A 26,264-nucleotide genomic window follows, 5' to 3' on the forward strand; every position below is an offset into this window, starting at 1 on the left:
TGTCATCAGTGACGATGACGTCATCGTCATCGTCACTGATGACGATGACGATGACGAGACCCCCGCCGAGGTCACGTGACCGGGGTTGTCACGTGACTTCGGGGGGGCATCCGCATCGTCATCGTCATCATCACAGATGACGTCATCAGTGACATCACTGATGACGTCATCAGTGATGATGACGATGACGATGCGGATACCGGTGAGGTCATCAGTGACGTCACATGACGTCATCAGTGATGATGACGATGACGATGCGGATGCCCGTGACGTCATCAGTGACGATGACGTCATCGGGGAGGTCACGTGACCTCGGCGGGGGTCACGTGACCTGGGGGTGTCACATGACTTCGGGGGGCATCCGCATCGTCATCGTCATCATCACAGATGACGTCATCAGTGACGTCACTGGTGACGTCACCGACATCCGCATCGTCATCGTCATCATCGCTGATGACGTCATCGGAGTCCGCATCGTCATCGTCACTGATGACGTCATCAGTGACGTCACTGATGACATCATCGGCATGGTCACGTGACTCCCCAAGGTCACGTGACCCCCCCAGGTCACTTCACCCCCCAGTACCCTTCCCTCCTCCTCCTCAAGAGCTGCGCTCTAATTCGTTGTTACAGGGAGTTGTAAACGGCTTTCACTTTTTAAGTCCAAGAAATAAATAATAATCCCCCTCCCCCAAAAGAAAAAAAAGAAAAGATGTGCATGGCTTGCACTGGCGTCACATCGCATTCTTTTGGCCACCATGAAAGAAAGAGAAATAGGGAAGCTGCCTTTGTACGGATTTAGAGTGACGGGTTAATTTTCTATCATGCTCTGGGAGGAGAATAGCATTGGTCCGGGCAAATCTGGGAGACACAAATGAGGGTATTGGTAAAAGGGGGGCTCCCTCTTCCCCTCTTCTCTGGTGGCCACCGGAGCGCTCTTCGGATGACATTACGTGCATGCCATGTATATCGTGCAATTCACCCATGACGATAATGAGAAAACCCAAAAATAAAATCATTATAATCAATTCTCGTTGAATCTGGAAAGAATAGCCCGCTTAAAAACGGATAGTTATAAGCGGCTCATCGTTATATGTGGATTACGCTGCATAAAAAAACTACAGGTGGTCCAACACTGCCTGACAGATGGTGCCACCGAGCTCTTCCTCCGCGAGAAGTTTTAAGGGGATTCAAGGCACACGGTCGTAAAAAGCAGTCACAATTGAGTGTTTGAGCCAGCCTTAATGATGACCCTGCTGGCTGCACTGAAACTAGGCTTGATTGACAATGAAGGCGATCAAAGAAAAAAAAATAGAAAAAGCTAACCCATGTGAACCCACAGTGCAGTCAAAGCGATCAAGGCGACAGCTTATCGAACTCTAAATTCGGAGTCACGCGGCTCCTAGATCATACAAAAGACCCGGTGTTCACTGCATCTACGCGATGACAGAATTATGGCTGAATCGCACGGAAACGGTTTAGCGAGCGAAGAGACGAGCGACGGCGGCGGGAGCGACGGGAGTCAGCGACGAGCGACGAAGATTTCTCACTGTCGCCCGTCGCGTCGCTCGGTCTTTGAATATCTAGAAAACGTCGCTCATCGCCTTGGTCGCTTGCTCCCGTCGCTATCACGAACTTTGAAGTTTTTAACCCCTGAACAATCTTAGCGCTTTTAATTCTAAAAAAAGAAAAAAAAGACGTAAAAAAAAACGCGATCATGCGGTTTCCTTCGTCACGCGACTGACCGAGCGACAGCGAAGCGGGTCGCCAGCGCTTGTCTCCTCGCACGCCGCATCACTTACATGCGGTTTACACTTTATCTACGGACGTAACATCATTCATAATAAAAGCATGTACGCCTAAAACATGCCCGCAGACCGTTTTTGTACAACCAACGAGACAGGATCGTCATACAGGGAAGAGGCATAAGGCACGGCTCATGACAATGTATGCAGGCTGTCTTTTGTATGGTGTGTAAGCAGTGTGACCGCAGCTGTGTCCTTATGCCCCTTACGTGAAGGTATACCGTCGCCAACGTATACTACGCTGGAAGAGTGAGGCAGTCGTCTGTAACCCTAAAACAGCGTGACGTTCCGTGACCTCATGATGCCGCGTGGCACCCTGGCCTCACGTGACGCCGGGACAAACCCCTGACATTTAGACTTCAGGCGGCGTCGTGACGTCGCGTGTACGCGACGTCACGACGATGACAATGCTGAAACATGTTTCGGCATTGCCATTCACTGAGTTGCCTCCGTAAGTTGCGGGGATTGGTTCTCCGAGTGTTGTGCGAGAAAGTAGGCGCACGGGCTTTAATCAGAGTGGAGGGAAAAGAACATAACAATTATCGCAGCAAAAAAAAAAAAAAGACAACGATAAATTGTTTTGGCTTACAGCTAAAGAAACGAAAGGTGTGGCTTATTGCGTTAGTGGTCCTTGCTTCGCGATTCGTTCATACGTGTTCTTATCGGATAATGCTACAATTTAATTGGTTGAGGGACGATAATAAGATTCTCCTAATTGGCCACATCATGCGCTCCTTAAGCTGTAACTCAAGATTAAAAAAAAAACATACTGTTACGTTCGACGACCTTTACGGGGCGTACCTTGGTACCCTGTCACTTATTCGCGTGTTCTGTATAATATGTTACGCTAGAGCTCACCCTGAAATCATAAAAAGTTCGGCATTGGAGACTGTTGCAAACGGTGTCATCCTCGGCACCTTACGCGGCGTGTGAGCTGCAACAAAAAGCAAACTGAATTAGTATATGCGTAAGACTACCCCGAGATGTAGGTTGTAATACTCAACGAGTGATCACAGGATTAAATACTTAATTAATTGGTCGACAAAACTGCCTTCAATCTCTGTCTTGCGGTATTTTAGCAGTGCAAATTCGCCAGGAATGATATTTTCTTTCTTCTTTATCATTTCATTGTTAAATATAATGATAAGACCTGGAGTACAATAACTGAAAATAAAATATTTGACTTAGGTTTTATTTCGCAGTGTTGATCTAATTATTTTTTATCTTAAGAGTTTAGAAAAAAAAACATGTTGTCTTGCTTTGGGCAGCATAAGCAAAAGAAAATGTGTCTCAAACAGAAGTGACTAGCTGCTCAATATTCCACGCATTTTATTGGCTATATACACTCTAAAAAATGTCTGCGCGTCTACTTTCACGCACAACACTCGGAGAGCCAATCAGCGCAACTTAAGGAGGCAGCTCAGCGAATGACGATACCGAAACATATGTTTAGACCAAAAAACGCACTCCGAGTTGTGACATTAAGTAATGCAAAACGTCACGCTTGCATTGCTTAATGTCGCAACTCAGACTGCGTTTCTTGGTCTAAACATATGTTTCGGCATCGTCATTCGCTGAGCTGCCTCCGTAAGTTGCGCTGATTGGCTCTCCGAGTATTGTGCGTCTACTTTCGCAATATTGTCGCAGACTTTTTTTTAGAGTGTATATATTCCCTTTTACAAGCTTTGCCCTATAAAGAAAATATAATCACCGAGCATATGGTGTCTATCGCGCCCCCAAGTTTTGCATTAACGAAAATGGTCCCTCGATTTCTGCCTGATGACGTCGTAAAAGTATCACGCTGCCTCCGGCCGCGATCCAGGCGGCGTCACAGCAGTGACGGTAGATGTGGCAGACGCCTGTTGTGCTACACGTCGCTCTCCAGTTTGACAGGACACGGAAACTTCAGCAGACAGTAGTGTGGACTCCACGACGGCAGCGACACTCGCGTTCGCCCGTGCTTTCTTGCCGGGACATCTTGCCCCAACCGCCAGGATCGTGACATCCAACAACATGACACGCTGACTTCTGTGAGGTCGTTTGTGTCCACCCCGGGACCACTATTGATGTATGGGCCAGATAAGACGCTAAACGCACCCGTTGAGGACATGTGCCACGCACCGCACCCAAAGTTAAGTCATCGAAAATACCTTGTGGTATACTAGATGTGGTATACAATAAATTCCACAATTTCTCTCTCAAAGTGTTGCAATGTTTTCTTCATCAACATCAAAATCGGAAAACATTTTCGTCCTCCAGAGCTCAGGCCATTTCTTTTTGTTAGGCATTCTGCGCATCTAGCTCTTGCGCAAACACTAGGAAGTTAGACGAATGACGAGGCTGATTATTTAGTTAATAATTCAATCCATCAATTTTATATAAAATAAGCACATAACACGGTGCACAAACACAGCTGAATGCGTATCCTCCTTGGCTAGTCATTGGGTCTATTCAAAATGTGCGAATGTTAAACCTAAAAAAAACAGTCTGCTCTGTGGCACTGAGCATTGTTTCAGTGTGCTTAGCGCAACAAAGCGGACTGCTCTTTTAGGTATTGACACATTTTAGCACTGAATTTTAAACAAACACAAAAAAAAGAAAGAAAACACGGACAATGCGAATCAAGATTGGACAAGACGGGGCGTCCTTTTCAGATCTTCCTTCGTATTGTCCCAACATGCCATCTTGCTATTTTTGGCCTCGCCATCCACCGAGCTCTCTTGGTAGATTGCAACGACTGGCTCTCCCAACTTTTTGTTGCGGGAAAGTGGATTTTTTATAGCGTGTGCTTTATGACGTCGCCTTACCACGAGCCAGCCTCTATTTGGCTGATATTTTAGAACATTTTGTCGTGGCTGTCTCTCGACTACGTCATGCCTCAATTTCTAGTCACGAACATTTAGCCTATTTTATTATGCTGTCTACATTTATCCGGTCCACAAAACACAGTCACCTAGCGTGTTTTCTATCGCGAGTTCGACCGAGCCTGGTTTGAAGAAATCAGTGTTTTCGTCCGTCGCGAACTTTGCACTATACTTCGCTTCAATTTATCTGCGAGTGAAGCCAAAGCTAGAAGTGCGAGACCAGCGCTTTCTGCGTTTCTCCCCAGCTCGCGCGCTCGAGCAAAGCCTGAACGCACGGAGCTTCCGTGCTCGCGCTTCCAGCTCTGCCTTCGCTCACGCACAATGTGAAACGAAGTATAGAGCCACAATAAGGCAAACAAAGTTTAGAGAATTGGCACTTTGTGCTCCGATTATCCTGCGGCCGCCTCCATGTTTGTGGTCACTGCAGAATTCTCAAAATTTGGCATTAAAACTTAAAAAAAAAGAAGCAATCTCCCAACTGTATACATATGGTGTCGGGGAGCTCAGCCAATATTGTCGCAGATGAAAAAGGGTACACGAACGTAAAAATAAAATCAAAATTTTATCAGAAAACTTGTTCCAGAAAGAAAAAAAGAAAAAAGGAATGAGGGTCGAGAAAGCAGCAGCAAGCGTGGTGGTGTCAGCGTAACAGCGGGCTAGCGCGAGAGTCTTTGAGTCGGCAAGGCCACGCTGGGCTCCTTACCTACTACACTCGGTATTTCTAATATTCTGCCTAAAATATTCGAATGTCGAACTAGGGCGAGATTCACTCGGCAAGGCCATGCTGACCTCCTCATCTTTTACACTCGGTGTCTCGAAAGACATCATTAAAAAGAGCGCAAAAGACGGAACAAAAGTAGGAGAACTCAAGACGAACGCTGCCCTCCTGTGTGCTCCTTCCAATTTTGTCCCGTCCTTTTGCACTGTTTTTAATAATGTCATTCGACAGCCAACTAGCCCAGCAATCTACCTTTTTACGGTATCGCGAACATTCATCCAAGAATATTCGGGCGTTCCTCACATTAGGGTTAAGGGTAAACGCGAATCGTCTAGAGGTATGCGGTAACGTTCCCACTGAGCTCTGCACGCAGAAATGTCGTTTCTTTTATCGGTCACGGGCGGTTTTAATATTTCTAGAGGGCGGAAAACAGTTTTCTGCGATTTCAGATAAGGGTTTAGATAACTGGTGACAAGAAGTTTAAGCCCCAAGATGGCTGAAGTGTAGTTACTATGAAGCGTAGCGAATTTAGTGACTATTCTCGACCAACAGCAAGTGGCAGCAGGGTTCGCCGCAGGCACGTAGCCAAGGAGAAGGGGGGGGGCCATGGGGCCCGGCTTCCCGCCCCGCCCCCCCCTCCCCCCCCCCCCCCCCCCCCGAAACGAAATCCTGGGGACCTATGTTGGACAAATGTTTCTTTTCTCCTAAAAGAAACGGAAGTGACGGCATCGCGTCTGATTGGTTGAGGCTCGAATGACGAAAGTTCCCTACGAAAATGTGGGCGGAGACGGCGATTCGCCCCCACCGGAAGTGACAACACTTTGACGTATCGTTTCCTCGGTGTTTCGTCTGAAAAGGGAACGAGTCTGGCGATGGTCTCTTCGCGGTAGCGAAATTGGAAACACGGCGTCTCGGAGGCAGAGTGACAGTCTTTCTACTGTTCAACTTTTTTTTCCTCTCCGGAAAGGCACCACCGGCTGCACCGCGACACCGCAATGCCTTTGGACTACCGGAGGAAGCTTTTCGTAGGCAGTACCGTCTCACCAAGAATATGGTCCGCTGATTGTGCGACGAACTGCGCGAGGAGCCAGAGTTGAGGCTGCGAGGTTCGTGGACGGTGATGTCTGTGGAACAGCAAGTGTTGTGCGCACTTCGCTTTTACGCCACGGGGAGCAAACTGTGCGGGGAGCTTTCAGGGCATGGTGGCGAGCGACGAGCACATAGCGGGAATCAGGCTACAGTCGGCATCGTTGTGCGGGCTGTGTCCCTCACTATTGTGCAGCGTCTGGGGATCCGGCGCGGCTGGGTCGACTTTCCCCAGACAACCGGCAAGAGGGACGACGTCGAGAGGGGCTTCGAACGGCTCGGCAGGATACCCGGCGTCATCGGTTGCGTCGACGGGACGATGCTCGCCATCGTCGGCCCGTCACAGAACGACCCTACCGTCACGAAGGCGGCGTATTGGTGCCGCACGCAATTCTACGCTCTGAACGTGATGGGGGTATGTACGATCACATATATACTACGTCTCACCTTAGCATGAACTAGCTAAGAAGACTTTGCAAGCGCGGACGGCTTGACTGGAGCACTTGCTGCACGAGGGCTCGTGCAGCCGCCGGGGCTTTATCCAAAGCAGCTAGCTCGCGCTTTTAGCTATAGGTCAATGCCCGTTCTGAATGGGTTTGAAAAAGATACGGTGTGGATATGCCATTTTATAAATGAGAGTTATGAATTGTTAGTACTCGTTCATCCTCCGCACAAGCGTTTGTCCGACGAAGGAAGGGAAGGTTTGTTAGCTGAAAAGCTTTCGATCTCTGTTTGTTTTCATGTCGTGTTAAGCTTTTAAGCATTAGTCCCTATCCTGCATGATAAAGTGTAAACTCTCCTTTGAAGAAAAATTATTACGTGGATCAAAGGTAGCGGCTATTTATCATATAATTTTAATCTTTGTAACACAGACAGCGCTCTGTGTCCTCCTTCATTCAGTCCGTCGGTTTTTTTTTTTTTGGTTTTTTTTTGCGCTGTTTTAATACTTTAAATTTGTAAACCACATAATCTATGGTGGTGTGTTGGTCAGCGTGTAAATAGTGTTTGACAGGGCCCCACGACAATGAGTGCAATCAACTGTTTGTGGATTCAGTTGAATTAATGTCGACATATGTCTCACTATTGCAGGTGTGTGACGCCGACTGCCGGGTGATGAGCATCGACCCACAGTGTCCTGGGTCGTTGCACGACTTCTTCGCGTGGCGCTACTCGTGGCTCCGGAGCAACTTCGAGCAAGGCCGGCTGATAGACGATGGCAGGCTCCTGCTCGGTAAGCATACTTTATTTGTTGGTTCTTTACATGATGGCTCTGCACCACTTATAAGCTACAATATCAAATATACTGTTTCGAACATAGATAACTGGCATGCGCTCTGGCCATACCTGTGACACGTCTCCTTGGAAACACTCTGACGCAGCTGTCAACTACGGGGGGAAAGGTTGCAAACAGCAGTTTTACCTGCTTAGTTGTGAACAATTTTAAAGGAATAGTACAACGAAATTTCGGTGCTTATTTTTTGGTCTATATACGTGTTCAAAAGAGCAGTATCACATCGGACACATCCATATCTTGCTAAAAAAGGCACAAAAATGCATTTTAAAAAAATTAGGCAATTAGCAAAGAGGAATTTCTAGATGTCGCTAAAGCCGTTTGTAATGCCCGTCTAGGAACCTTGACAGGTGGTGATGATAACTGTCTTACCTAGAACTATACATGCTTTGAACCTGACGTGATACGGACAGCTGTACGGCCAGCACAAAAGTGGTGGGAGGAACTCCACACTCAGCGGGACTCTCTTTTGTGTGTCATGATAGAAGATTAACCCGTCGCTCAAAATTCACACAAAGCAGCTTTGGGGTTAGTTGCGGTGGCCCGATCGCTGGCGTGCTTTGACCGCTTTGGTTGCTGGAACAGCAAGGGCATCCTGACGACGTCTGCCTCACCGCAGCTTTGCTAATCCTGAGATAAACTACATCACAAATGCACCAGATGTGACGTGCTCTCAGCTGGCTGCTCTCCGAGCGCTTGCCAGTGTGGGCTGTTTATAACGAAAAATACATCCGTCAGGCTCAAAATACAAATGTGCAATTGTCATTTACGGGTATTGTGGATCATATTCAGCCTATTTCTGAACACGATGGGTATATTTCAACTGTCGTTGAAGTATTCTTTTAAAGAGAACAGCGTTAATATCATACATTTCCTCCTCTGACTCTGCAGCTGATAGCGGCTATGCCTTGGAGCCTTGGCTCATCACCCCTGTCCCTGGATTCCACACGACCTCCACCGCTTGCGGCCGGTTTAATAAGGCACATTCTTCGATAAGGTCCGTTGTGGAGCGCTGCATTGGGCTGTTGAAAAGCAGATTTCAGTGTCTGCAAAGGCATCGGACTGTGTATTATCATCCAACAACAGCCACCGTCATTATATCGGCGTGTGCAGTGCTCCACAATATCTGCCTTTCATCGAGGGAGCCAGAACCGGAGCCAGACTGTGACCCTGACGAGCCAGGGTTGGAGTCTGGGCCGAGCTCGGAAGGGTCAGCCGCGGATGACGAGAGGCTGGCTCCTGCCCACCCTCGGGTCAGCCTCTCGGACAGGGGCAGGGCTCTGAGGCAGCGCCTTGTTGCCCAGTTCCAAACCCGCCACAGCCGTGCCTCCCCGGAGCCCCACGCAAGCCATGATGGCAGTCGCGCCCACCAGGGACACCACTGGCGACAATGAACCCCTCGTCGTCCTCACCTCGACTGATACCCTCGTCACCAGAGAGGCCCAGGCGCCCCCCCCCCCCCTTCCCGTGGCAGTATGTGCTCCAGTTGATGCTCCACAGTCATGGCCGTCCATAAGCTCCACAGTGTCAACTCCAATGCTTTGCGTAGTTCATCGCACAACCACCGTGTTACCTTTACGGACATGTAGAACTGCCTCCGAAAAGCTATTCGGTGCATCACGGTGATGTTGATAGAGCCTTTTTTTTAATTTGCAAGCAGGGTGCATCAAATGCGTGGGACAATAACAGAAGGTTCTGTAGGGTTATTTAGCTAGCCAACGGGGCATCTGGCTCGCCCTTGTAGGAAACGGAGAACTCAATGAGGCTACTGGTGAGACCCGTTTTGCTTATTTTACTGCAATATATTTTTTGTATTGGGTTTCGACATTGATTCATTTTCTCTACACTTCCATTGCCCTGCTCCATTTTACAATCTATTATGGCTACCACAGAGCCAGGTGTATCGATAATCGCATATTGGATTTGTGTCAGTTTGAATGTATAAAGAAGACAACAAGCAGTTTGTCTTTGAAAGTGCTTTCTTTTCTTTATAACAATGCCGTAACGTGAAAAATAAACATGTTTGAAAACACAGGTTGCAATTTTTTCTTAAAAGTGAAATTGAGCATGGACTAGTAAACACCATATAAATTCTTTGTCATTATCCAGGATATATCACAGACATTCTTTCACACTTCACTTAATTCAGCACACTGCCATTTCGTTTGTGTTTTGTCACACATGGAAGCATGACAGATTCCATAGTAGAGGCGTGTTGAGATCAACGATGATATAAGAGAACAAACAAAAAACACAGGGACACAGACGAAGGAAACAGGACAAGATGCACTCTCAACTGAAGTTTATTGGAAATTCAACTTCAGTTGAGAGTGCACCTTGTACTGTTTCCCTTCGCCCGCGTCTCTGTGTTTTTTTCGTCGCTTTTTCTGTTTGCAATGAACGAACTGGCCCAAATCTCCACTTCATTGCGATAAAAGAAAAAAGTGGAAGCCGTTTACAAATCCCTGTAACGCCGAATTGGAGCGCAGCTCTTGAGGAGGAGGAGTGAAGGGTGCTGAGGGGAGGGTAGACCCCTCCTCCTTCTCCTCCTCCTCCCCTCATTCTTTAATATGCTCCGGGGGGGGTCACGTGACCTCGGGGGGGGGGGGGGGGGTCACGTGACCTCGGGGAGGCGTGACCTGGGGGTCACGTGACCTTGGGTGTCACATGGGGGTCACCTCAAGGTCACGTGACCCCCAAGGTGACCCCCACGTGACCTCAGGGGGTCACGTGACCTCAGGGGGTCACGTGACCTTGGGGTCACGTGACCTGGAGGGGTCACGTGACCTGGGGGACCCTGGGGTCACGTGACCTTGAGATGACCTTGGGAGGGGTCACGTGACCTTGGGGGTCACGTGGGGTCATCTTGGGTTCACGTGACCTTGAGATGACCTTGGGAGGGGTCACGTGACCTCGAGGGGTCACGTGACCTTGGGGGTCACGTGATCCCAAGATGACCCCACGTGACCTTGAGATGACCTTGGGAGGGGTCACGTGACCTGGAGGGGTCACGTGACCCCTCCCAAGGTCATCTCAAGGTCACGTGACCCCAGGGTGACCCCCCAGGTGACGTGACCTGGGGGGTCACGTGACCCCTGGGGATCAGGTCACGTGACCTGGGGGATCACGTGACCCTCCAGGTCACGTGACCTGGATGACCTTGGTTACGCCGATGCCGACGGCGACGCCGACGCCGCTCAAGCCGGGAACGGGCCCCTAAGAGCTGCGCTCTAAAATGACAAACCCGGAGGCCAGTTTCAGGCGGGTGCCAAGTTGTGGCTAGAGTGCAGGCCTCTTGGTTTCAAATAAAGAAAACCCGGGAGCGCCCAGGGCCGAGTCCTCGCCCACCAGCGTCAAAATACGTGAGTATGATGACGCCAGTGAGCGCACCCGGGCGCCTCCACCCCCTGTTTGCCTGCGGGTAAAGGAAGTAATTCAATAGCTTGGTCCACACTATGAGTAGACTACGCAAATTACCTCGCCTGTTTCGCCAGCTCCGTAGCCCGCGCCCGCGCCTTCGACACCCGCATGACCCAGTAGCGTTTCCAACCTTCCGGCTCCTTCCTTGGGAGCCCGAGGAAGTTGAGCCGGGAGGTTAACCCGTTCCAGAGACGAACGTTGTCGTCTCTGGACAGCGCCGGGCTCAGCTCAGTTGCGCCGAGTACCAGAGAGGCCACATCCTCCCGTTTCTTGAGCAGTCATCAGCGCCAATAATTTGAACTAGGCGCTCATCCGCGTCCCGCATGTTGTTCTAACCTTTTATGCGAGTTTACTCCATCTAATATTTTCTGGAACCGCTCCAAAATCAGTTGTTCATTTCAATAGAACACGTGTATTTTTTTAGTTTGACTAGTTTCTTTAAAAAAGAGCCGACGTGAAGGTCGCCGCCGCAAGGAATTGGCTGCCATCGCTTGACTAAAAGCAGAAAATGCCTTTCCGGTTGCCGGAGAAACGGACGCTTGCGTAGGGACTAGGTTCCAGATAGGTAACGCCGGGAAAGTGTAGGTACGGCAGGGGGACAGCGTAGCTACTTCCGCTCTTCGGTCGTTGGCTCTTGACGCCTCTCAAGTAAGTGACAGACGCCAACCTTGTCAGGTCGTCACGGCGTCAAAGAGGGCGGTTTCGCGGTGTGCGCCGTTGCTTGGTTACGCGTCTCCTGCCGCTACGTCACTTCTGTTTCTAGTTTCTCGAAAGTCCAACATAGGTCCCCTGGCTACATGTCTGGTTCGTTGAAAGCTACAATTTCAAGCATATTTGTTTTTCCTGAAAAAACAAATTTGTAATATATTTTATACTTATTTTCACTCTGATATTCGAATTTAGGTGACAAAAATATTAATAAAGCCGTTCCCAACTCGATTTTTTTTAAGTGCTTCATGCACCCTTTAGAGCCTGCTATTTTATTGTTTCGGTCAATGCCTTATTTGTCTTTGTCGTCCTTGGTATTGAGAGCAGTCACAATAAAGCAACGCAATTGACATGTTCACAGAAAGCTCAAAGCTTTGTGATTGGGTCTTCGGCGTTCTTGTCGGCAAATTCTACAATCTCATTGGCTGCGGAGCCAGAATAAGATGTTCGTCACTGGTCGCACACTGCGTTTCTTTAGCGGTACCGTGACTGTAAATGACGAAGAATTCCTTGGCCTATATAAATTAACCCGGCGGACTTAATTACTCTGGTTACCCGGCATAATGCACATCAAAATGTATACTTACAATTTGCCGAGGGATCAGCACCATTCGAATGATTCGTGCGATTAGGCTTCGTCTCTGCGTCGCTTTGTTCTTCGGCGTTCAGCAACAGCTGGAGCAAATCATCATTCCCTGTCTGTCGAAGAAGCGCACGTTAGGGATAAGGACTTCCTTCGAGGTCTCTTCGGTAGCCCCATTTCAAAATCCCGTCAGGCAACATTGGTGCTCGCCATTAGGTCCGTGCCAAACGCAGACGCAAAAGACACTCGTGTCCCACGCATGTTCGTTCAGAGTACGTTCCCAAACAATGGCGGACACGGCTACTTGATTCAGCAGCTCGTAGATTGCTCGCACTTTTGAAAAAGGGGCAATTAGGATTGCCTCCATGAGGACCTCACAGCATGTATCGTTCCCGTGCTCAATCGATCGGCATTTAGTGCGCCATATGAGTTTAGCGCTTGTAAGCCCCAGTGATCTTCATTTCAGTTTTGTTTTATTATTGTGCCTTTGGGGTGCTCTTTATTCGTCATAATCATGGTGCATTTTGTTTCCATTAAGTAATTTTGACCACCTGTCGGTTTGGGAAACCGATTAAGCAACCGCGATAGCAACAGACATTGAACACTTCAGGCTGGTTCACACAATCACGACTGCTTACAACCGAGTGCCTTTCAAAGCACTTAAAATTTCTTACGATGGATGGATGCATAAATGGATGGAGTTGAGCCATTTGAGTCGGGCGGCGACTTGCGTCACCTCGCCAGTGTTTCTTCATTTCTTTTTTTCTTAACATGTATTTAACATAAAGTTATATATTTTGATACTGATTGTCTATATATATATATATATAATTATGAGTGAGCACACTAGCGCATCTATTGAATAAACGTGAAACACTTGAAGTTACTATATATCGCCTATTCTTTGTGCATCATTCTTTCTTAGCTTGAAAAACGTTTGAGAATTTTACAAATGACCATTTCTTATAGATTTGATTTTGCAAACACCGGCAAACCCTTTACTCTGTTAAAAAACATTTCAAACGTCACCTCAAACCACCGTGCCAGTGCATGTGCTCTTCCCTTTTTTAAGATCACAAGAACTCGGTCCCAAGAAAACGCAAACGTGCATGAACGAGCCTTTAGACACACTACTTCAGAGTGAAAAAAAGAATACCAAGCAAATAATTCAAACGTCACGCGAACGCGTAAACTTGCCTTATAGGTGCACTGAAGGGGTTACTCAGATCGTCATTTTATGGCGGTAACGCGATTCACTCGCTGAAAGCACCCCTAAAATTTAAAAATTACAGTCATACGTGGCTTATTTTTCTGCTCAAACGAAAAAGAAAAAAAAAAAACAAAGACGTTTACAATTGTTTGTTAATGCCGAATTAGAGCACAGCTCTTGAGGAGGATGAGGTGAGGGTACGGACGCGAGGGTGACGTGTGACGTCAGACGTGACATTACGTGTGACGTCACGAGGGTAAAAGTTTTCCGTAAATTTTTTTCCGCTTAATTAAGCAGAAAAAATTTCCTGCTAAATTTAGCGGAAAATTTTCTACAAATTTAGCGGCAAACGTTTACCCTCTTGATGTCACGCGTGACGTCACGTCTGACGTCACGAAGGTAAAGGGTAAAGGCCTACAAAGCGTCTCGGGAGTAGCGCATCCTGGGAACAGTCCACGTCCACGCACACACTCACTCAGTCGATCGCACGAACGTTAAACATGCACACCAACACAACTACACGATAACAGCACACGACAGATGGCAAGAACGTCAGGTTCAGATGGCAGAAAAGAGCGTCCCACACACTCCGACTGCTCCAACTGGCCCCAACATCCCCCGTCCCGAATATGAGGCGCTCGCGCAAGGGCTTTTGGGAAAACCACCGTCGTCGGTGTGCGGGTGGTGTGGGGTGTACAGTTGGCTTTTCCGTCGGGAGCTACGCCAGCAACGCCAACGTGCGCTGGGCTGCTTTGCGCTACGTCGTGTTGGGCGTGAGGCTGGAGGGAAGAATCCCATTCGCGGCCGGCCTCGGCCGACGCGAGCGGGCGCGTGTGCGTGTACTCGTCGACGCTCACTCCCTGCCATCTAAGCGTGAGGACATTAGAGCGCTCCAGAGTGAGGCAGCAAGATATCCCAAGCAGCACATAAACGTGAAGAAAACGTCGAAAGAACGTCGAAGACGTCTGTAACGTGACGTCGTACAACGTCGAAGGTCCGGACGTTACCTTCCTTCGACGTCGATAAAACCTTTAAATGTCCGCGAGAAAAGGTGCACAGAAGGTCGAGGGGATGTTCCAAATGACGTTTGTTGCACGTCACATGCACGTCTCAGTGGGCCGTTGCGTCCTACTTCGACGTTTATGATACGTGTGTTTACGACATCCGGACTACCAACGACGTTCACAGAACGTCGAGAAACCTTTCCAAATTACGTTTCCTAGCCGTCGTGAGAAAACGTTGCCCCCCCCCCCCCCCCAAAAAAAAAAGAAAAAAAAAAAAAAAGTTTTTTGTTAGTATTATGTGAAGGCAAGTTGCTATCATGCAAGTACGAAGGAAGTAACTAAAACACAGGTTTGGTACGAACTGTTTATTTGAGCATGTTCAGACACGAGATGCAATCCGGAGCACCTCCAAAAGACGTCCCTGGTTGTGCCAGCCTCAAAGATATAAAAGAGCAAACAAATTCACGTAAATAAGTGAACAAGAGACGATGTCACGCGGCGCGGAATGTTCCACCGCTTACCTCGTTCTGCTTCTGATTAATGCGCTGACGCGCGTGCTTCAGCCGTCCCATTGCGCGTAGCTGGTACTCTCGCTGCGTGCACGGGAACGGTTTCACAAGGGGGTCCCTTGCGCTGGGCGTTCTTGATTGGGATCGTCGGAGGCGTCTGAAGGGTCTTGATCGGAGACTGGACTTGACGCGCCGTTATGTGCACTGCCACTTGTTTTCCGAGGGGCGTCATTCATATCCTCACAGGCACCTTGATCCGAGCAGTAGTACGATTCAACGTGTGAAGCGTTACGGCCTTGAAAAAGGTCCTCGAGCCGTGACTGAATACGACGGCGTTTTTGGCGATCACCGACTTCTTCATGGGGGCGGCTTGAACGACTCATCCAATCGCAGCACTTATACTGTATGCAGACCCGAAAAAAAAAAAAAAAATCACGGCGACCATAGCAGCTTGCCTCGTAGACCCGTAGACGTGACGGCCGGTGCTAGTGACTGGCTTTCGGAAAAAGCTGGACGGGTCCCAGAGCTGTTCTCTATCGGCCAATTCGAAGAACAGAACATTCAGTGAAATATTTTGGGAACGACTGAGAAAATACGTGCACCCGGAACTTAGGCTTGTCAATTGTTCGTCGTCGCTATCTTCCCCCACTTTTCTCTCTCGCCCTCTTCTTGCCGAGTTTGCCGACGCATCGCATAAGGCTCTATGGAGATGCCACTGGCATCTCCTCTGCCTGCCTTTCCCCCTCTCTCTCGCGCCGTGCCGGCTGGTTTAGTTTTTCTTTTCTTTTTCTTCTTTCTTTTTTTTGTGTGTTTTTTTTCGGCACGTAAGTGCGGACTGGGCTTGAACGCTTTTTGGACCGTCATCTGGGCCACTCAGGGGTTGGCATCATGAATGTCGATTTCCACAAACCATTGACAGTATCTACCAGATTTCTTCATTGCCGGGCATTTTATTTTTTTTTCTTCAGTCAACTCCAAAAATGCGCAAGTGTGCAGTGAAGTTGTGCTCTGATATAGTGTGTGCTGGCATGCGATTTTCGTTTGGGTACGTGACCAGTGGAAACGAGAGCCAGATCTGTACTGACAGTCACGTGACAAGACTTTGCGCCCCGATCTACCGAAAGCGCTAAGGCGCTGGAAGTTGGTGTTATGGATGAACTGTGATGTTGATGCGAATTTTTTGGTTGTGCGCAGGTGAGCATGGGTTACAAAATACGAAGAGAAATTGACGAACCTTAAAACAATCTCGGGTGGTCGCGGAGCAGTATGGATGCTCTTAGGAAAGGACGCAGGCCTGAAATCACCTGGAGAGGGGATAGTGTAGCGGCGCCCCTGAGGCGCATGCCAGGGCCCAGGACCCATGGAAGACGACAACACGCTTGCAAAATGCAATAATGGTACAATTCGATCCGTTCTAGACGCCATGGGCTTCGCAAAATAAACCCGTAACAATATTTTGAACAAACCAAAAATATAACAAGCACATCTAAAAGGAATGATATTCCCAACATGCTTTCATATTATTTTTTTTTCTTCCGTGTACATTGAGTTTTGTAAATGCCCTCTTAGCGTCATCGATGTGCAATTAATAGCATTTTGAAATGCGCAAATTAATGTATGAATAATTAAACTTCTCAACCTTTCAAAAATTAAGTTTTGTTTGCGGCTCTTGTGCACTGTCACCTTGACCACACTGATTCTGCGGCTGGAGATTGAGCTGGAAAATCTAAAAACATCGAACAAAACGTGTATGGTCGACGTTGCCAGCACGTCTTGTATGATGTTTACGACATTGAGGTGTGAACGCGACGTCGCTGAAACGTCACTTACGGGGCAATAATGTAACGTCACCCTGGACTTCATTTTAACTTTGAAGACACGTGAGTGTTCGACGTTGCTAAAACGTCTTGTCTTGACTTCGTGGCGACGATGACGACGTTAAAGTTGAAACGTGACGTCGCCAGCACGTCACTGACAGGACGATAATGGGACGTCATTTATAAACTTCAGTTCAACGTCAAAGAAACGTGAGCGTTGGACGTTGTGAGAACGTCGTGCATCGACGTCATGGGAACGTTGACGACGTTTGAGTTTAAATACAACGTCGTCACAACGTCACTGATTGGACTCTAATGGAACGTTATATAAGGACGTCACCTCAACATCGAAAAAACGTGATCGAAGTCAGGCGGGACGTCACGGACGTCCGGGACTTTTTCTCGACGTTTCCAGGACGTTTTGTGCTGCCTGGGATGTGGAGCTGCATCAATGACTAAGTGCATCAATAGTGTGTGTGTGTTTTGTTATTTATTTTTTGGGGTATGAAGGGTCAGTTCTGCGGGCACACATGTTGTATGGGCTCCCGCCTTTCCGCAGAACTCGCGCGCCCTCCATACTCCTCTTCTTTTTAAGTGCAGTAGGGTATGAAGTAGGAAGTACAACGCGCGACGCCGACGGGCGCAGCGCGATGAAGACGAACCGTAACGGCCCGCCGCGGCTAAATGGAGCCAGCTACTGCCCGTTATAAAGAGTACGATCGGTATCCATCGATGTATCCATCCATCCGGCGCAATTGGGCCCACTGACAAGGAGGATAGAAAGGTAGGAGAGTCCATGACGTCAGCCGCGTTGCCTCCACAAGCCATGCTCCCTTGACGCCTCGCCTCTTTCTCATTTTCCTCCTTACTCTCCTCACTTATCAACCCACCATGACCACATCACGTGACCATAGCTAGCCTTCGTCTAGCCTTCGATCTGATAAAACCTACCGGACGGAGCGCGCGCAAGCCTGCAAGGAAACCTTCTACAATCAACCATCCATCTCGCACGTGACATGTCACGCGAACCAATCGCCAGAGAGATCTGCGGTCACGTTGGGCTCAATATCGTTTAAACTTTTATGACTAGGCTTCACCAATATTGCAACGTGCGCCCTCCTAGTACTTATAACCTCCTTGCCCACTTCAGTGATTGATGATGATCTCAATGTCAATTGCTGGATCGCGCTTCCCGCGAGTGAAGCCACCGGACGGCCATCATGCTTGTAGAGGATTTGCGGTTTTGCTAGCGTTACAGAGGCTGGTGGCAGCGTGCTGAAGACACGTTTTCTACTCGTTCGTCGTCATTCGCCGAAAAAGATTTTTAAGACCCTATGTAAGGGTTGAGACTTGCCGTTGTGAATATGTCGAAATTTTTACGAAAGCGCAGGGCAACAAGAAAAGGCCACAAAAAATAAATAAAGATTTTGTACAACTGATTTGATTACCATAAGCGTCTAGCAAACAAAACAACCAAAAAAACGCGCCGCTGATGCTGTCCCCCCCCCCCCCCCCCCCCCCCCCGCCGCCCCTCTCTTCCGTCGCCAATGGACACGGGATCAAGCTCATTTCTGGATCGCGAGTGCCGCAAGTTACAAATACAGTCAGAGTAAAAGTTAAACGCTGCCCAGGGGTACATACGGCTTCACGCACATTCACTCGCAAAACACATTCCACATGGCGCCGAAACGAATCTTGATCGGTATCCAAGCTTGCGAAGGCACAGAGACGCAACACTCCGACGTGCCAAGGTAGCTTCGATGAGGCCGCGAGACCGGTGACACTAGCTTTCGACGAGTTGTGCCTATTTCCTGCGGCACTGCGCTTTCGTAAAATTTTCCACGCGTTCACAATGGTAAGTCTCAACGGTTACACAGAGTCCTAAAAAACTTCGGCGAATGACGACGAACCAGTAGAAAACGTGTCTATAGCACGCTGGAAAACCAAAGCAAAACGCTAGCAAAACCGCGAATCGTCAACGAGCAAGATGGCCGTCCGGTGGCTTCACTCGCGCTGCAGCGAACAAGTGGTGAACCGCTATCCAGCAATTGTCATTGAGATCAGCGCGAATGGTTCCGCAACTGTCGCGAGGCCGCTATCGCCTCAAGCTCCACTGCGTCGACGGCTTCAGATTCCCTTGCGCAAGAAGAGCAGATCGTTCACCTGGAAAACCACCACCGAGAACAGAAGCTACAGCTCCGCTGCTCTTCCTTCTGCACCAGAGTGAAAAGGATCATCTTTTAACTTTTTTGCGAAGACTTACCTGCTTTTTCTCTTTACGGAGGTGCACCAGCCCTGCGATGTGCCTATGAAAGATGCTGGTATTTCTCACGATTAGGCATCCTTGCACATAGAAGAATAATTTTTTGATCCAGAGCCATAACGGAATGGCGTCTGTGAAATGAAGAGGAACAGTACGATGGGATTGATAAGGGATACCAACCAGGCAAATTCGCGCTAGTAGTTCACCGTGTCTACACAAAACCAGCAGCGGTGTTACAAGCTGTGCTTCCTTACTTTACCTCACAAACTTCTGCAGTGAAGACAAAAGCACACGCGCGTGTGCCTAGCTCAGCAGCATGCTTTTGTTTGTACGAGGACTCGTGCCTAATGCCCGTGTCCCACTAGAGCGACAGACAGAAACAAACGACAGCGACAAGCCTCAAACCAGAGTGTTTCGCAATTCGAAAGGCTTTGTAGAATAAAGGAGGCTGTGCCCAAACACGAGCATCATGCACGCGAGGGTATATTTGACAGGCTTGCCATCGCTCGTGCTTACTTCACGAGCACCGAACGACTAGACGCCTGCCAAAGGTACCATCGCGAGCATGCTGCATGGATTTGAGGCTTGTCGCTGCCTTTTGTTTCTGACTGTCGCTCTACCCTAGTAAAAAAAATCATTTGTATGAGAAATTTCTTGTGTCCAATAAACACATATGAATCATACAAGATATATAAGAACATATGAGAACATATAAGAACCATATAAGAAATATATGAGAACCATATAAGAATTATATAAGATATAAAGAACCATATAAGAAACTTATAAGAAACTTCCCACTAGTTTCTTATATGGTGCTTCTATGTTCTCATATATCTTATATAGTTCTTATATAGCTCTTATATGGTTCTTATACGGTTCTTATTTGTTCTTATACATCTTGTATGATTCATATGTGTTTATTGGACACAGAAATTTCTCATACAAATGAGAATTTTCAATAGGGTAGTGGGACACGGGCATAAGCGGCACTTTCTAAAGCCTCGCCCTCGTGCCCATGCCTTTGTCTTCACTTCATATGTTTGTGAGATGGATAGTAGCGTCCCAAGCCACTTGTTTTTACGAATAGAAAAAGTGCCGCTTCACATAACCGTATGCTCTTCACGAAGCAGTGCGTATTGCCATTAACCTTTTGGGACGGGGGGACCGGTGGCCGAGTGGTCTAGCGCACACCAGCTCGCAGCCCGTGGAGCGAAAGCTCGCGCTGCAGAACCCAGGGATCCTGGGTTCGAGCCCCACCCCTGCCCGTTTCGATCTGGATGAGCATCGTACCGGCGTGCGGTCGTGCATCACTAGTGCGTGGTGCACGTTAAAGACCCCAGGCTAGCGGTTGTGCTACACGGCTAAATTGCTCATCTACAGGTGGGAGACTCGTTGCCCCTGTGAGGCAGACCAAGTTCTACACTCTCAGAAAAAAAGGTGTATTATTACACCCCTTGTCCCATATAATACACCCCAAAACTTCAATTCGACGTACAGCGCCCCATAATCGAACAGGCTGCCCCAAAGTTTACGAGAGGCTTGATAGCCGTGTGGTACAACTTATTAAGATAGCTGATGTACGTATTATTGACTACAAAAAATATTATCGGAGTTTTCTTGGCCGTACAGCAAAAGCTCCGTGTTTTCTTTCTTTGGTCTTTGATACGTACTAGAGCAATTTAATAAGTTATATCGCACCGTTATAAAGCCCCTGGTAAAATTTGGGGCCGTTTGTTCGACTATAGGGCGCTGTACGTCGAAATGAAGTTTTGGGGTGTATTATATGGGACAAAAGGGTGTAAGGTGATACCCTTTTTTTTTAGAGTGTAGGCTGTATCAACATACACACAACCCAATTAAATTAACCTTTTGGGAGAGTGTGGACAAAAAAATTGCGCGGGCGGTCACGGGACGCGATACGAATGAACACCGTCAGCTGGTGAGACATTTTGATGATATCTCGCCGTGATCCAGTACGCGCCTTGATGATGTTGCGTCCCGCGGTAACTTCACATTCCGTTTTTTTTTTTTTCATGATTTTTGAGTCGCACGCTGATTGCTTCGTGTGTACTACTTGTCTACTCACGAACACTGCGTAGGCACGTAGCACACACCTTGAAGCCAGTCAGGTCACTGTCCGGGTACGACAACTGAAGAACCTCGTGGCAAGCTGCCGTCAAAGACACCAGTTCCGCGTAAACCACAATCGATCGTACAGTGAACGGCTAGCGCCAAACACGTTCTCGCGAACGCGCTGCACAAATTTCATGGTCGAACCAGCGTGTCAACTCTTCGCTCGGTAGCGTTCTCTTCTAAGTGCCGCTTCACGTTTACGCATTGCATGATCTCGACGTCGAATCAGGTCCATCATAACTTCCAGAGTGATGCCGTTGGCGCCTACAAATCGACGACGTTTTCTCTCGCGGGCGCATTTACGCCGTAGAGCAGCCGCTAACTTGCTCCGGAGTATACTTCGTCAGTCGCAATTTTGCGCGCAAAGGCTTAGAGGGCTTAGGCAATAGGCGACCGAATGCGAGAAAGAGCAAGTAGCGAGGAAGGCGATCACATGATCCCCAATGCAATCGCGATTGACCAGCAGGCTCGGCCTCAACCGCGAATATTATCAGCGAAAGCGCGAGGCTGTCAGTCTGTACCAGGGCTGCCAACACGGAAAGTCAAATTTTCCCTAGCGGACGCCTGAAATTTAACTATTTCCGCCAACATTTCTCTTGCTAGCCCCAATTATTGTTTAATATTAAATATTCGTTGTTTTCTGCATCACCTCCACGTTTACCATGATAAACCTATATATTATAAAGCCTTTACGTCACAGGTACGTTTAGAAAAAATGAGTTTATCGTGTGAAAACCGTCGCCAAAGCCAATCTAGCGAAGGGCGATTCAAACTGTCGAATGAAACTTTATCTTCGCCATAGATGTTATGCGTGTCATCAAAGCATCATACTGCTTTAATAGCTTCATTGGCGCTTTTTATAGTAGTCACTCCAAAACAAGAGGTGCAACAGAAGCGAGAGTTCTCAAACTCGAACACACGGAAGACGACCCAGAGTAAGTACTATTTTGTACATGGCACTTCACGAAATATTATTAGTCATGGTAACTCTGTACCTTCAGATATCGCAGTATTTCTTCTTATACTCAAGGTTTCTTTCTCGAGATGGCACATCGGCGCTCTCAGAAGTTTCGACTTGGCTTGTGCCCTCCTCAACATGTTTCACCTGGCGAGGGGGTGATGAAAACTAATTTGCCGAAAAAAGTTGTGGGAGTTCTCAGTGTTATCAGATGGCCGCACAACTATCCGCGCCAAACGGCTGAAGGGAATAAACCCAAATATAGCCAAAGCCGCTGATGTCCAATGCTATCTCGGAAAAAATCACAATTGACCTTTAAAAAAATCCAGATATATAAGGCGCCCATACTTTCCCTCAAATCAGTATGGTCTACCTTATTCCCACATAGACCTGAATAGTACTTTAATCTGGGAATTTCCCTCAGGTTGGCAGTCCTGGTCGGTACTCAACCTTTCCCGGAGCCAAAGTCACCCGCCATTGACGCGCGCACGCTCCATTCGTTTTCGCAAACACCACCCATACCCAGTACAAGCCCAGTACAGCTGATGCTGTAAAAGTCTCCAATCGGTGGACGCCCCGATGTACATGACGCCTCAAACTTAACGCCGCAACGGCATTTGCCGTTTCTGACAGTCCCTGCGGTTGCCGATTGAACTATCTGAAGAATGTTTGGGTTCCGATTTCTATCCCAACCTGAAAAGGCATCCCGATCGTTTTGGTGCCAAATTTAACAGTATGTAGCCGACACCAGCTCAGTGTTTGGGAACCCAGTGACGGCGTTACGTTTGGAGGGCACTGTACATAAAATACTCACCACGGTGGTCCTCCTGAAGAGGAACAGCTTGGCTCTTGTGGCAGAAAATTTCGATAACTTCATTTGTGTACAGTAATACAGTGAATCTCCCTCTCCCTGTCTCTCTCTTTCTTTCTTCAGACTTGTTCAGAACACGCATGTCTTATCTCATGGGAGAGCTATTCGCGTCCCCAGCTCGTTGCTCGCCCTCCCGCGGCGGAAACGGGAAGCGCTCTAGTGAGGGTCACCCGATTCTCCTGTTCAGCGGGCACGGTGGAACTGCGCGCGATCATGGCTCGCAAATGTAAATTCCGAATGCAAACAGCACTCTTCACTGTCCCAACGTAGTGCTGCAACCGGCATTGAAGAAGGCTCGAGCGCGCAAGGATCAGGCGCGAGCGGCCGAGGCGGCCGAGAGTGGGTAGACCCGCCAGTCACGTGGGTCGGTTGAGAAAAAAGCCCCCGGTTTATTCCGCACATCGTTTAAATACACCATTGCAAAACCCGAAGGTGGTTCCACGATTTATACTTGTTCTGTCGCTACATTAGCGTCCTCTACATCCCCCCTTCGGGAGCCCTATGCTTACCAAACTTAGAAGCTTAAAGGAAAGCCTTACGATGAAACCGTTGGCAGACTTTACGCACTCCAGTCCGTTATGAGAAGCAATGCCTAAATACATAAGAGCAACAGAAATATGCTCAGCATAGTCCTGCTCTATGCACAGCAGAATAAAAAGAACATGCCCTACAACTTCAGTCGTTTATGGATAATCACACCCCGTCCATAACGGGAGTAGCGCGGTCGTGAAGTCCCTGGAGAAGCTGGAGGTGCTCGCGGAGATGCAAGAGGCGCTCCGCCGCTGTCGCTGTCCTCGGAAGCCTGCTGCAGAGCTGCCGATTCGTCAATTGCTTGAGGAGTTGCAGAAGATGATAGAGGGCTGCTGCAGGGGACAAGGTGTCTGCGGTTTCGCACGAGAACACCGCTGGCCGTCTGGACGACATACGACCGTGAACTCTGAGCAGGACTCAGAACCGTTGCTGTGGACTGGGCGTCTTGTACCCACACTTCCTCCCCGTCTTGGAGAGGGCGAAGATCCCGCGTACCGTGGCGAGAATTGAAGTCTTTCTGCTGTCTACGACGCTGGGCAGCGTCGCGCTCGTTAAAGTCCTTGACTTGAGGCCAATCTGGAACCAGGCTTGCGGCGGTGACGGGTAGGCGTGTTCGTAGAGAACGTCCCATCAGGAGCTGGGCCGGGCTGTATCCCGACACACCGGGAGTGTTCCGGTACGCTAGCAGTGCCAGGAAGGGGTCCTCCGCTTTCCGGAACAGTTCTCTGATTGTGCGGACTATCCTCTCAGCCTCACCATTTGATTAAGGGTAGCGAGGACTACTCGCGAGGTGAGTGAATCCATAGGATTTCGCGAAGTCCCGGAACGCTTTGCAGGCAAACTGCGGCCCGTTGTCACTGAAGGAGGTCTGTGGAATGCCGTGCCGCGCGAAAATGCTCTTGATGGCACAGATGACTGCATCCGCAGACGTCGACCGGAGCGTTATGACCTCGGGGTACCTCGAACGGTAGTCCACAACGACAAGGAAGTCCTGGCCATCTAAGCAGAACAAGTCAGCAGCAACCCGCTCCCATGGCACTGAAGGGGTTTCGGTGGCAATCATGGGTTCGCAACGCTGAACTCGGGTGCTTGCAGACGCAGTACAGTTCTCAACGGCGGTCTTGACCTGGCTCTTGAAGTCCGGCCACCACACAGAGTCTTTAGCCAGGGCCAGACACCGGTTCACACCTTGGTGCCCGTCGTGAAGCAGGCCCACGATGTCCTTGCGCAGCAGCGAAGGCACGACGAGCCGTCCACCCATGAGCACCAGGTCTTCGCAAATGGAGAAGTCGCCCCGGTGGTCCCAGTAACGGGTCATATTCAAAGGGAGTCTATCTCGTCTTGGCCAACCTCTAGTGCAGTAGACCCTCAGCGCGGAGCACTCGGCATCTGACGCTTGATGCCCTCTGAAGTCGTCGAGGCGCACCGCCAGAGTCGAAGGAAGGGCTGTCACGACTTGCGGCACAAAGAGCTCGACACTGTCGGTGGAAGAGGCAGCTAGAGAGGGGTCTTCGGGATCCCGTGACAGCGTGTCGGCAGTGGCCAGGTACTTCCCCGGAACGTACCGTGCTGAAAACTGGCACCGCAGAAGTCTGATGGGGAAACGCTGGATGCGGGGAGGCACAAGATCGAGGTCGGCAGTGCCTAGTAACCTGACGAGTGGCTGGTGATCAGTCTCCATGGTGAACCTGAGGCCACGCAAAAACTCTTCAAAGCGCTGCACTGCCCACGAGACTCCGAGCGCTTCTTTTTCGATCTGACTGTACCGTTCTTCAGCGGCTGTCAAGGCACGCGCCTCAAACGCGACCGCTCGGCGTTCCCCTGACGGTTGCTCCTGTACGAGTACGGCGCCCAGGCCGTACGAGCTGGCATCAGCAGATACAGTCGTAGGGTACTCGGGGTTGTAGCGGGCGACGCAAGAGCTGGAGGTCACCATCTTCTTCAGCGACTCGAAGGCGGAAGCTTGGGCTGATTCCCAGGTCTATACTGTATCCTTGTTGAGAAGGAGTCTGATCGGAGCAGTCGTGGCCGACACATTCGGCAAGAATCGTCCAACGTGGTTCAGAAGGCCCAGGAGGCGCCCACCCCGTGTACATCCGTCGGAGGTCGCATATTCGTGATGGCGGAAACCTTGTCTGGGTCTGGTGCGATGCCTTTGGCACTGATGATCACCCCCAGAAACTTGGCGGACGACACACCAAACTGACACTTGGAGGCGTTAAGGGTGACGCCAGACCGCTGGAGTCTCTTGAGGACGCCGTCGAGTCTAGCATCGTGCTCCGGTCTGTCCCTGCCGAAAACGAGGATATCATCCACCATGTTGACGCACCCGTCGAGACCATCGAGAATGCGCGACATCTGGCGTTGGAACACCTCCGGGGCCAAGGTGATGCCGAAGGGAAGGCGCCTGTAGCAGTAACGCCCAAAGGGCGTGATGACTGTTATGTATTCCTGGCTGCTTTCGGAGAGACGAACTTGATGAAACCCTGA

At 49.2% G+C, this 26,264-nt stretch overlaps 1 protein-coding gene across 1 annotated transcript in view; it reads right to left on the reverse strand.

Moving 5' to 3' along the window:
- Positions 1 to 12,562, reverse strand: part of LOC115308915 (cytochrome P450 3A16-like) — a 34,851-nt gene extending 22,289 nt beyond the window's left edge. The window contains exons 1-2 of the mRNA XM_040213484.3: positions 12,480 to 12,562; positions 2,664 to 2,739 (exon numbers count right to left, since the gene is read on the reverse strand). Coding sequence (XP_040069418.1) covers positions 2,664 to 2,713 — 50 coding nt within the window. The 5' untranslated portion in view covers positions 2,714 to 2,739; positions 12,480 to 12,562. The remainder of the gene's footprint in view (positions 1 to 2,663; positions 2,740 to 12,479) is intronic.
- Between the last annotated feature and the right edge of the window lie 13,702 nt (positions 12,563 to 26,264).

Source organism: Ixodes scapularis, unplaced genomic scaffold (genome assembly GCF_016920785.2).
Source record: "Ixodes scapularis isolate PalLabHiFi unplaced genomic scaffold, ASM1692078v2 PGA_scaffold4__175_contigs__length_147842914, whole genome shotgun sequence".
In the NCBI taxonomy this organism is placed as follows: domain Eukaryota; kingdom Metazoa; phylum Arthropoda; class Arachnida; order Ixodida; family Ixodidae; genus Ixodes; species Ixodes scapularis.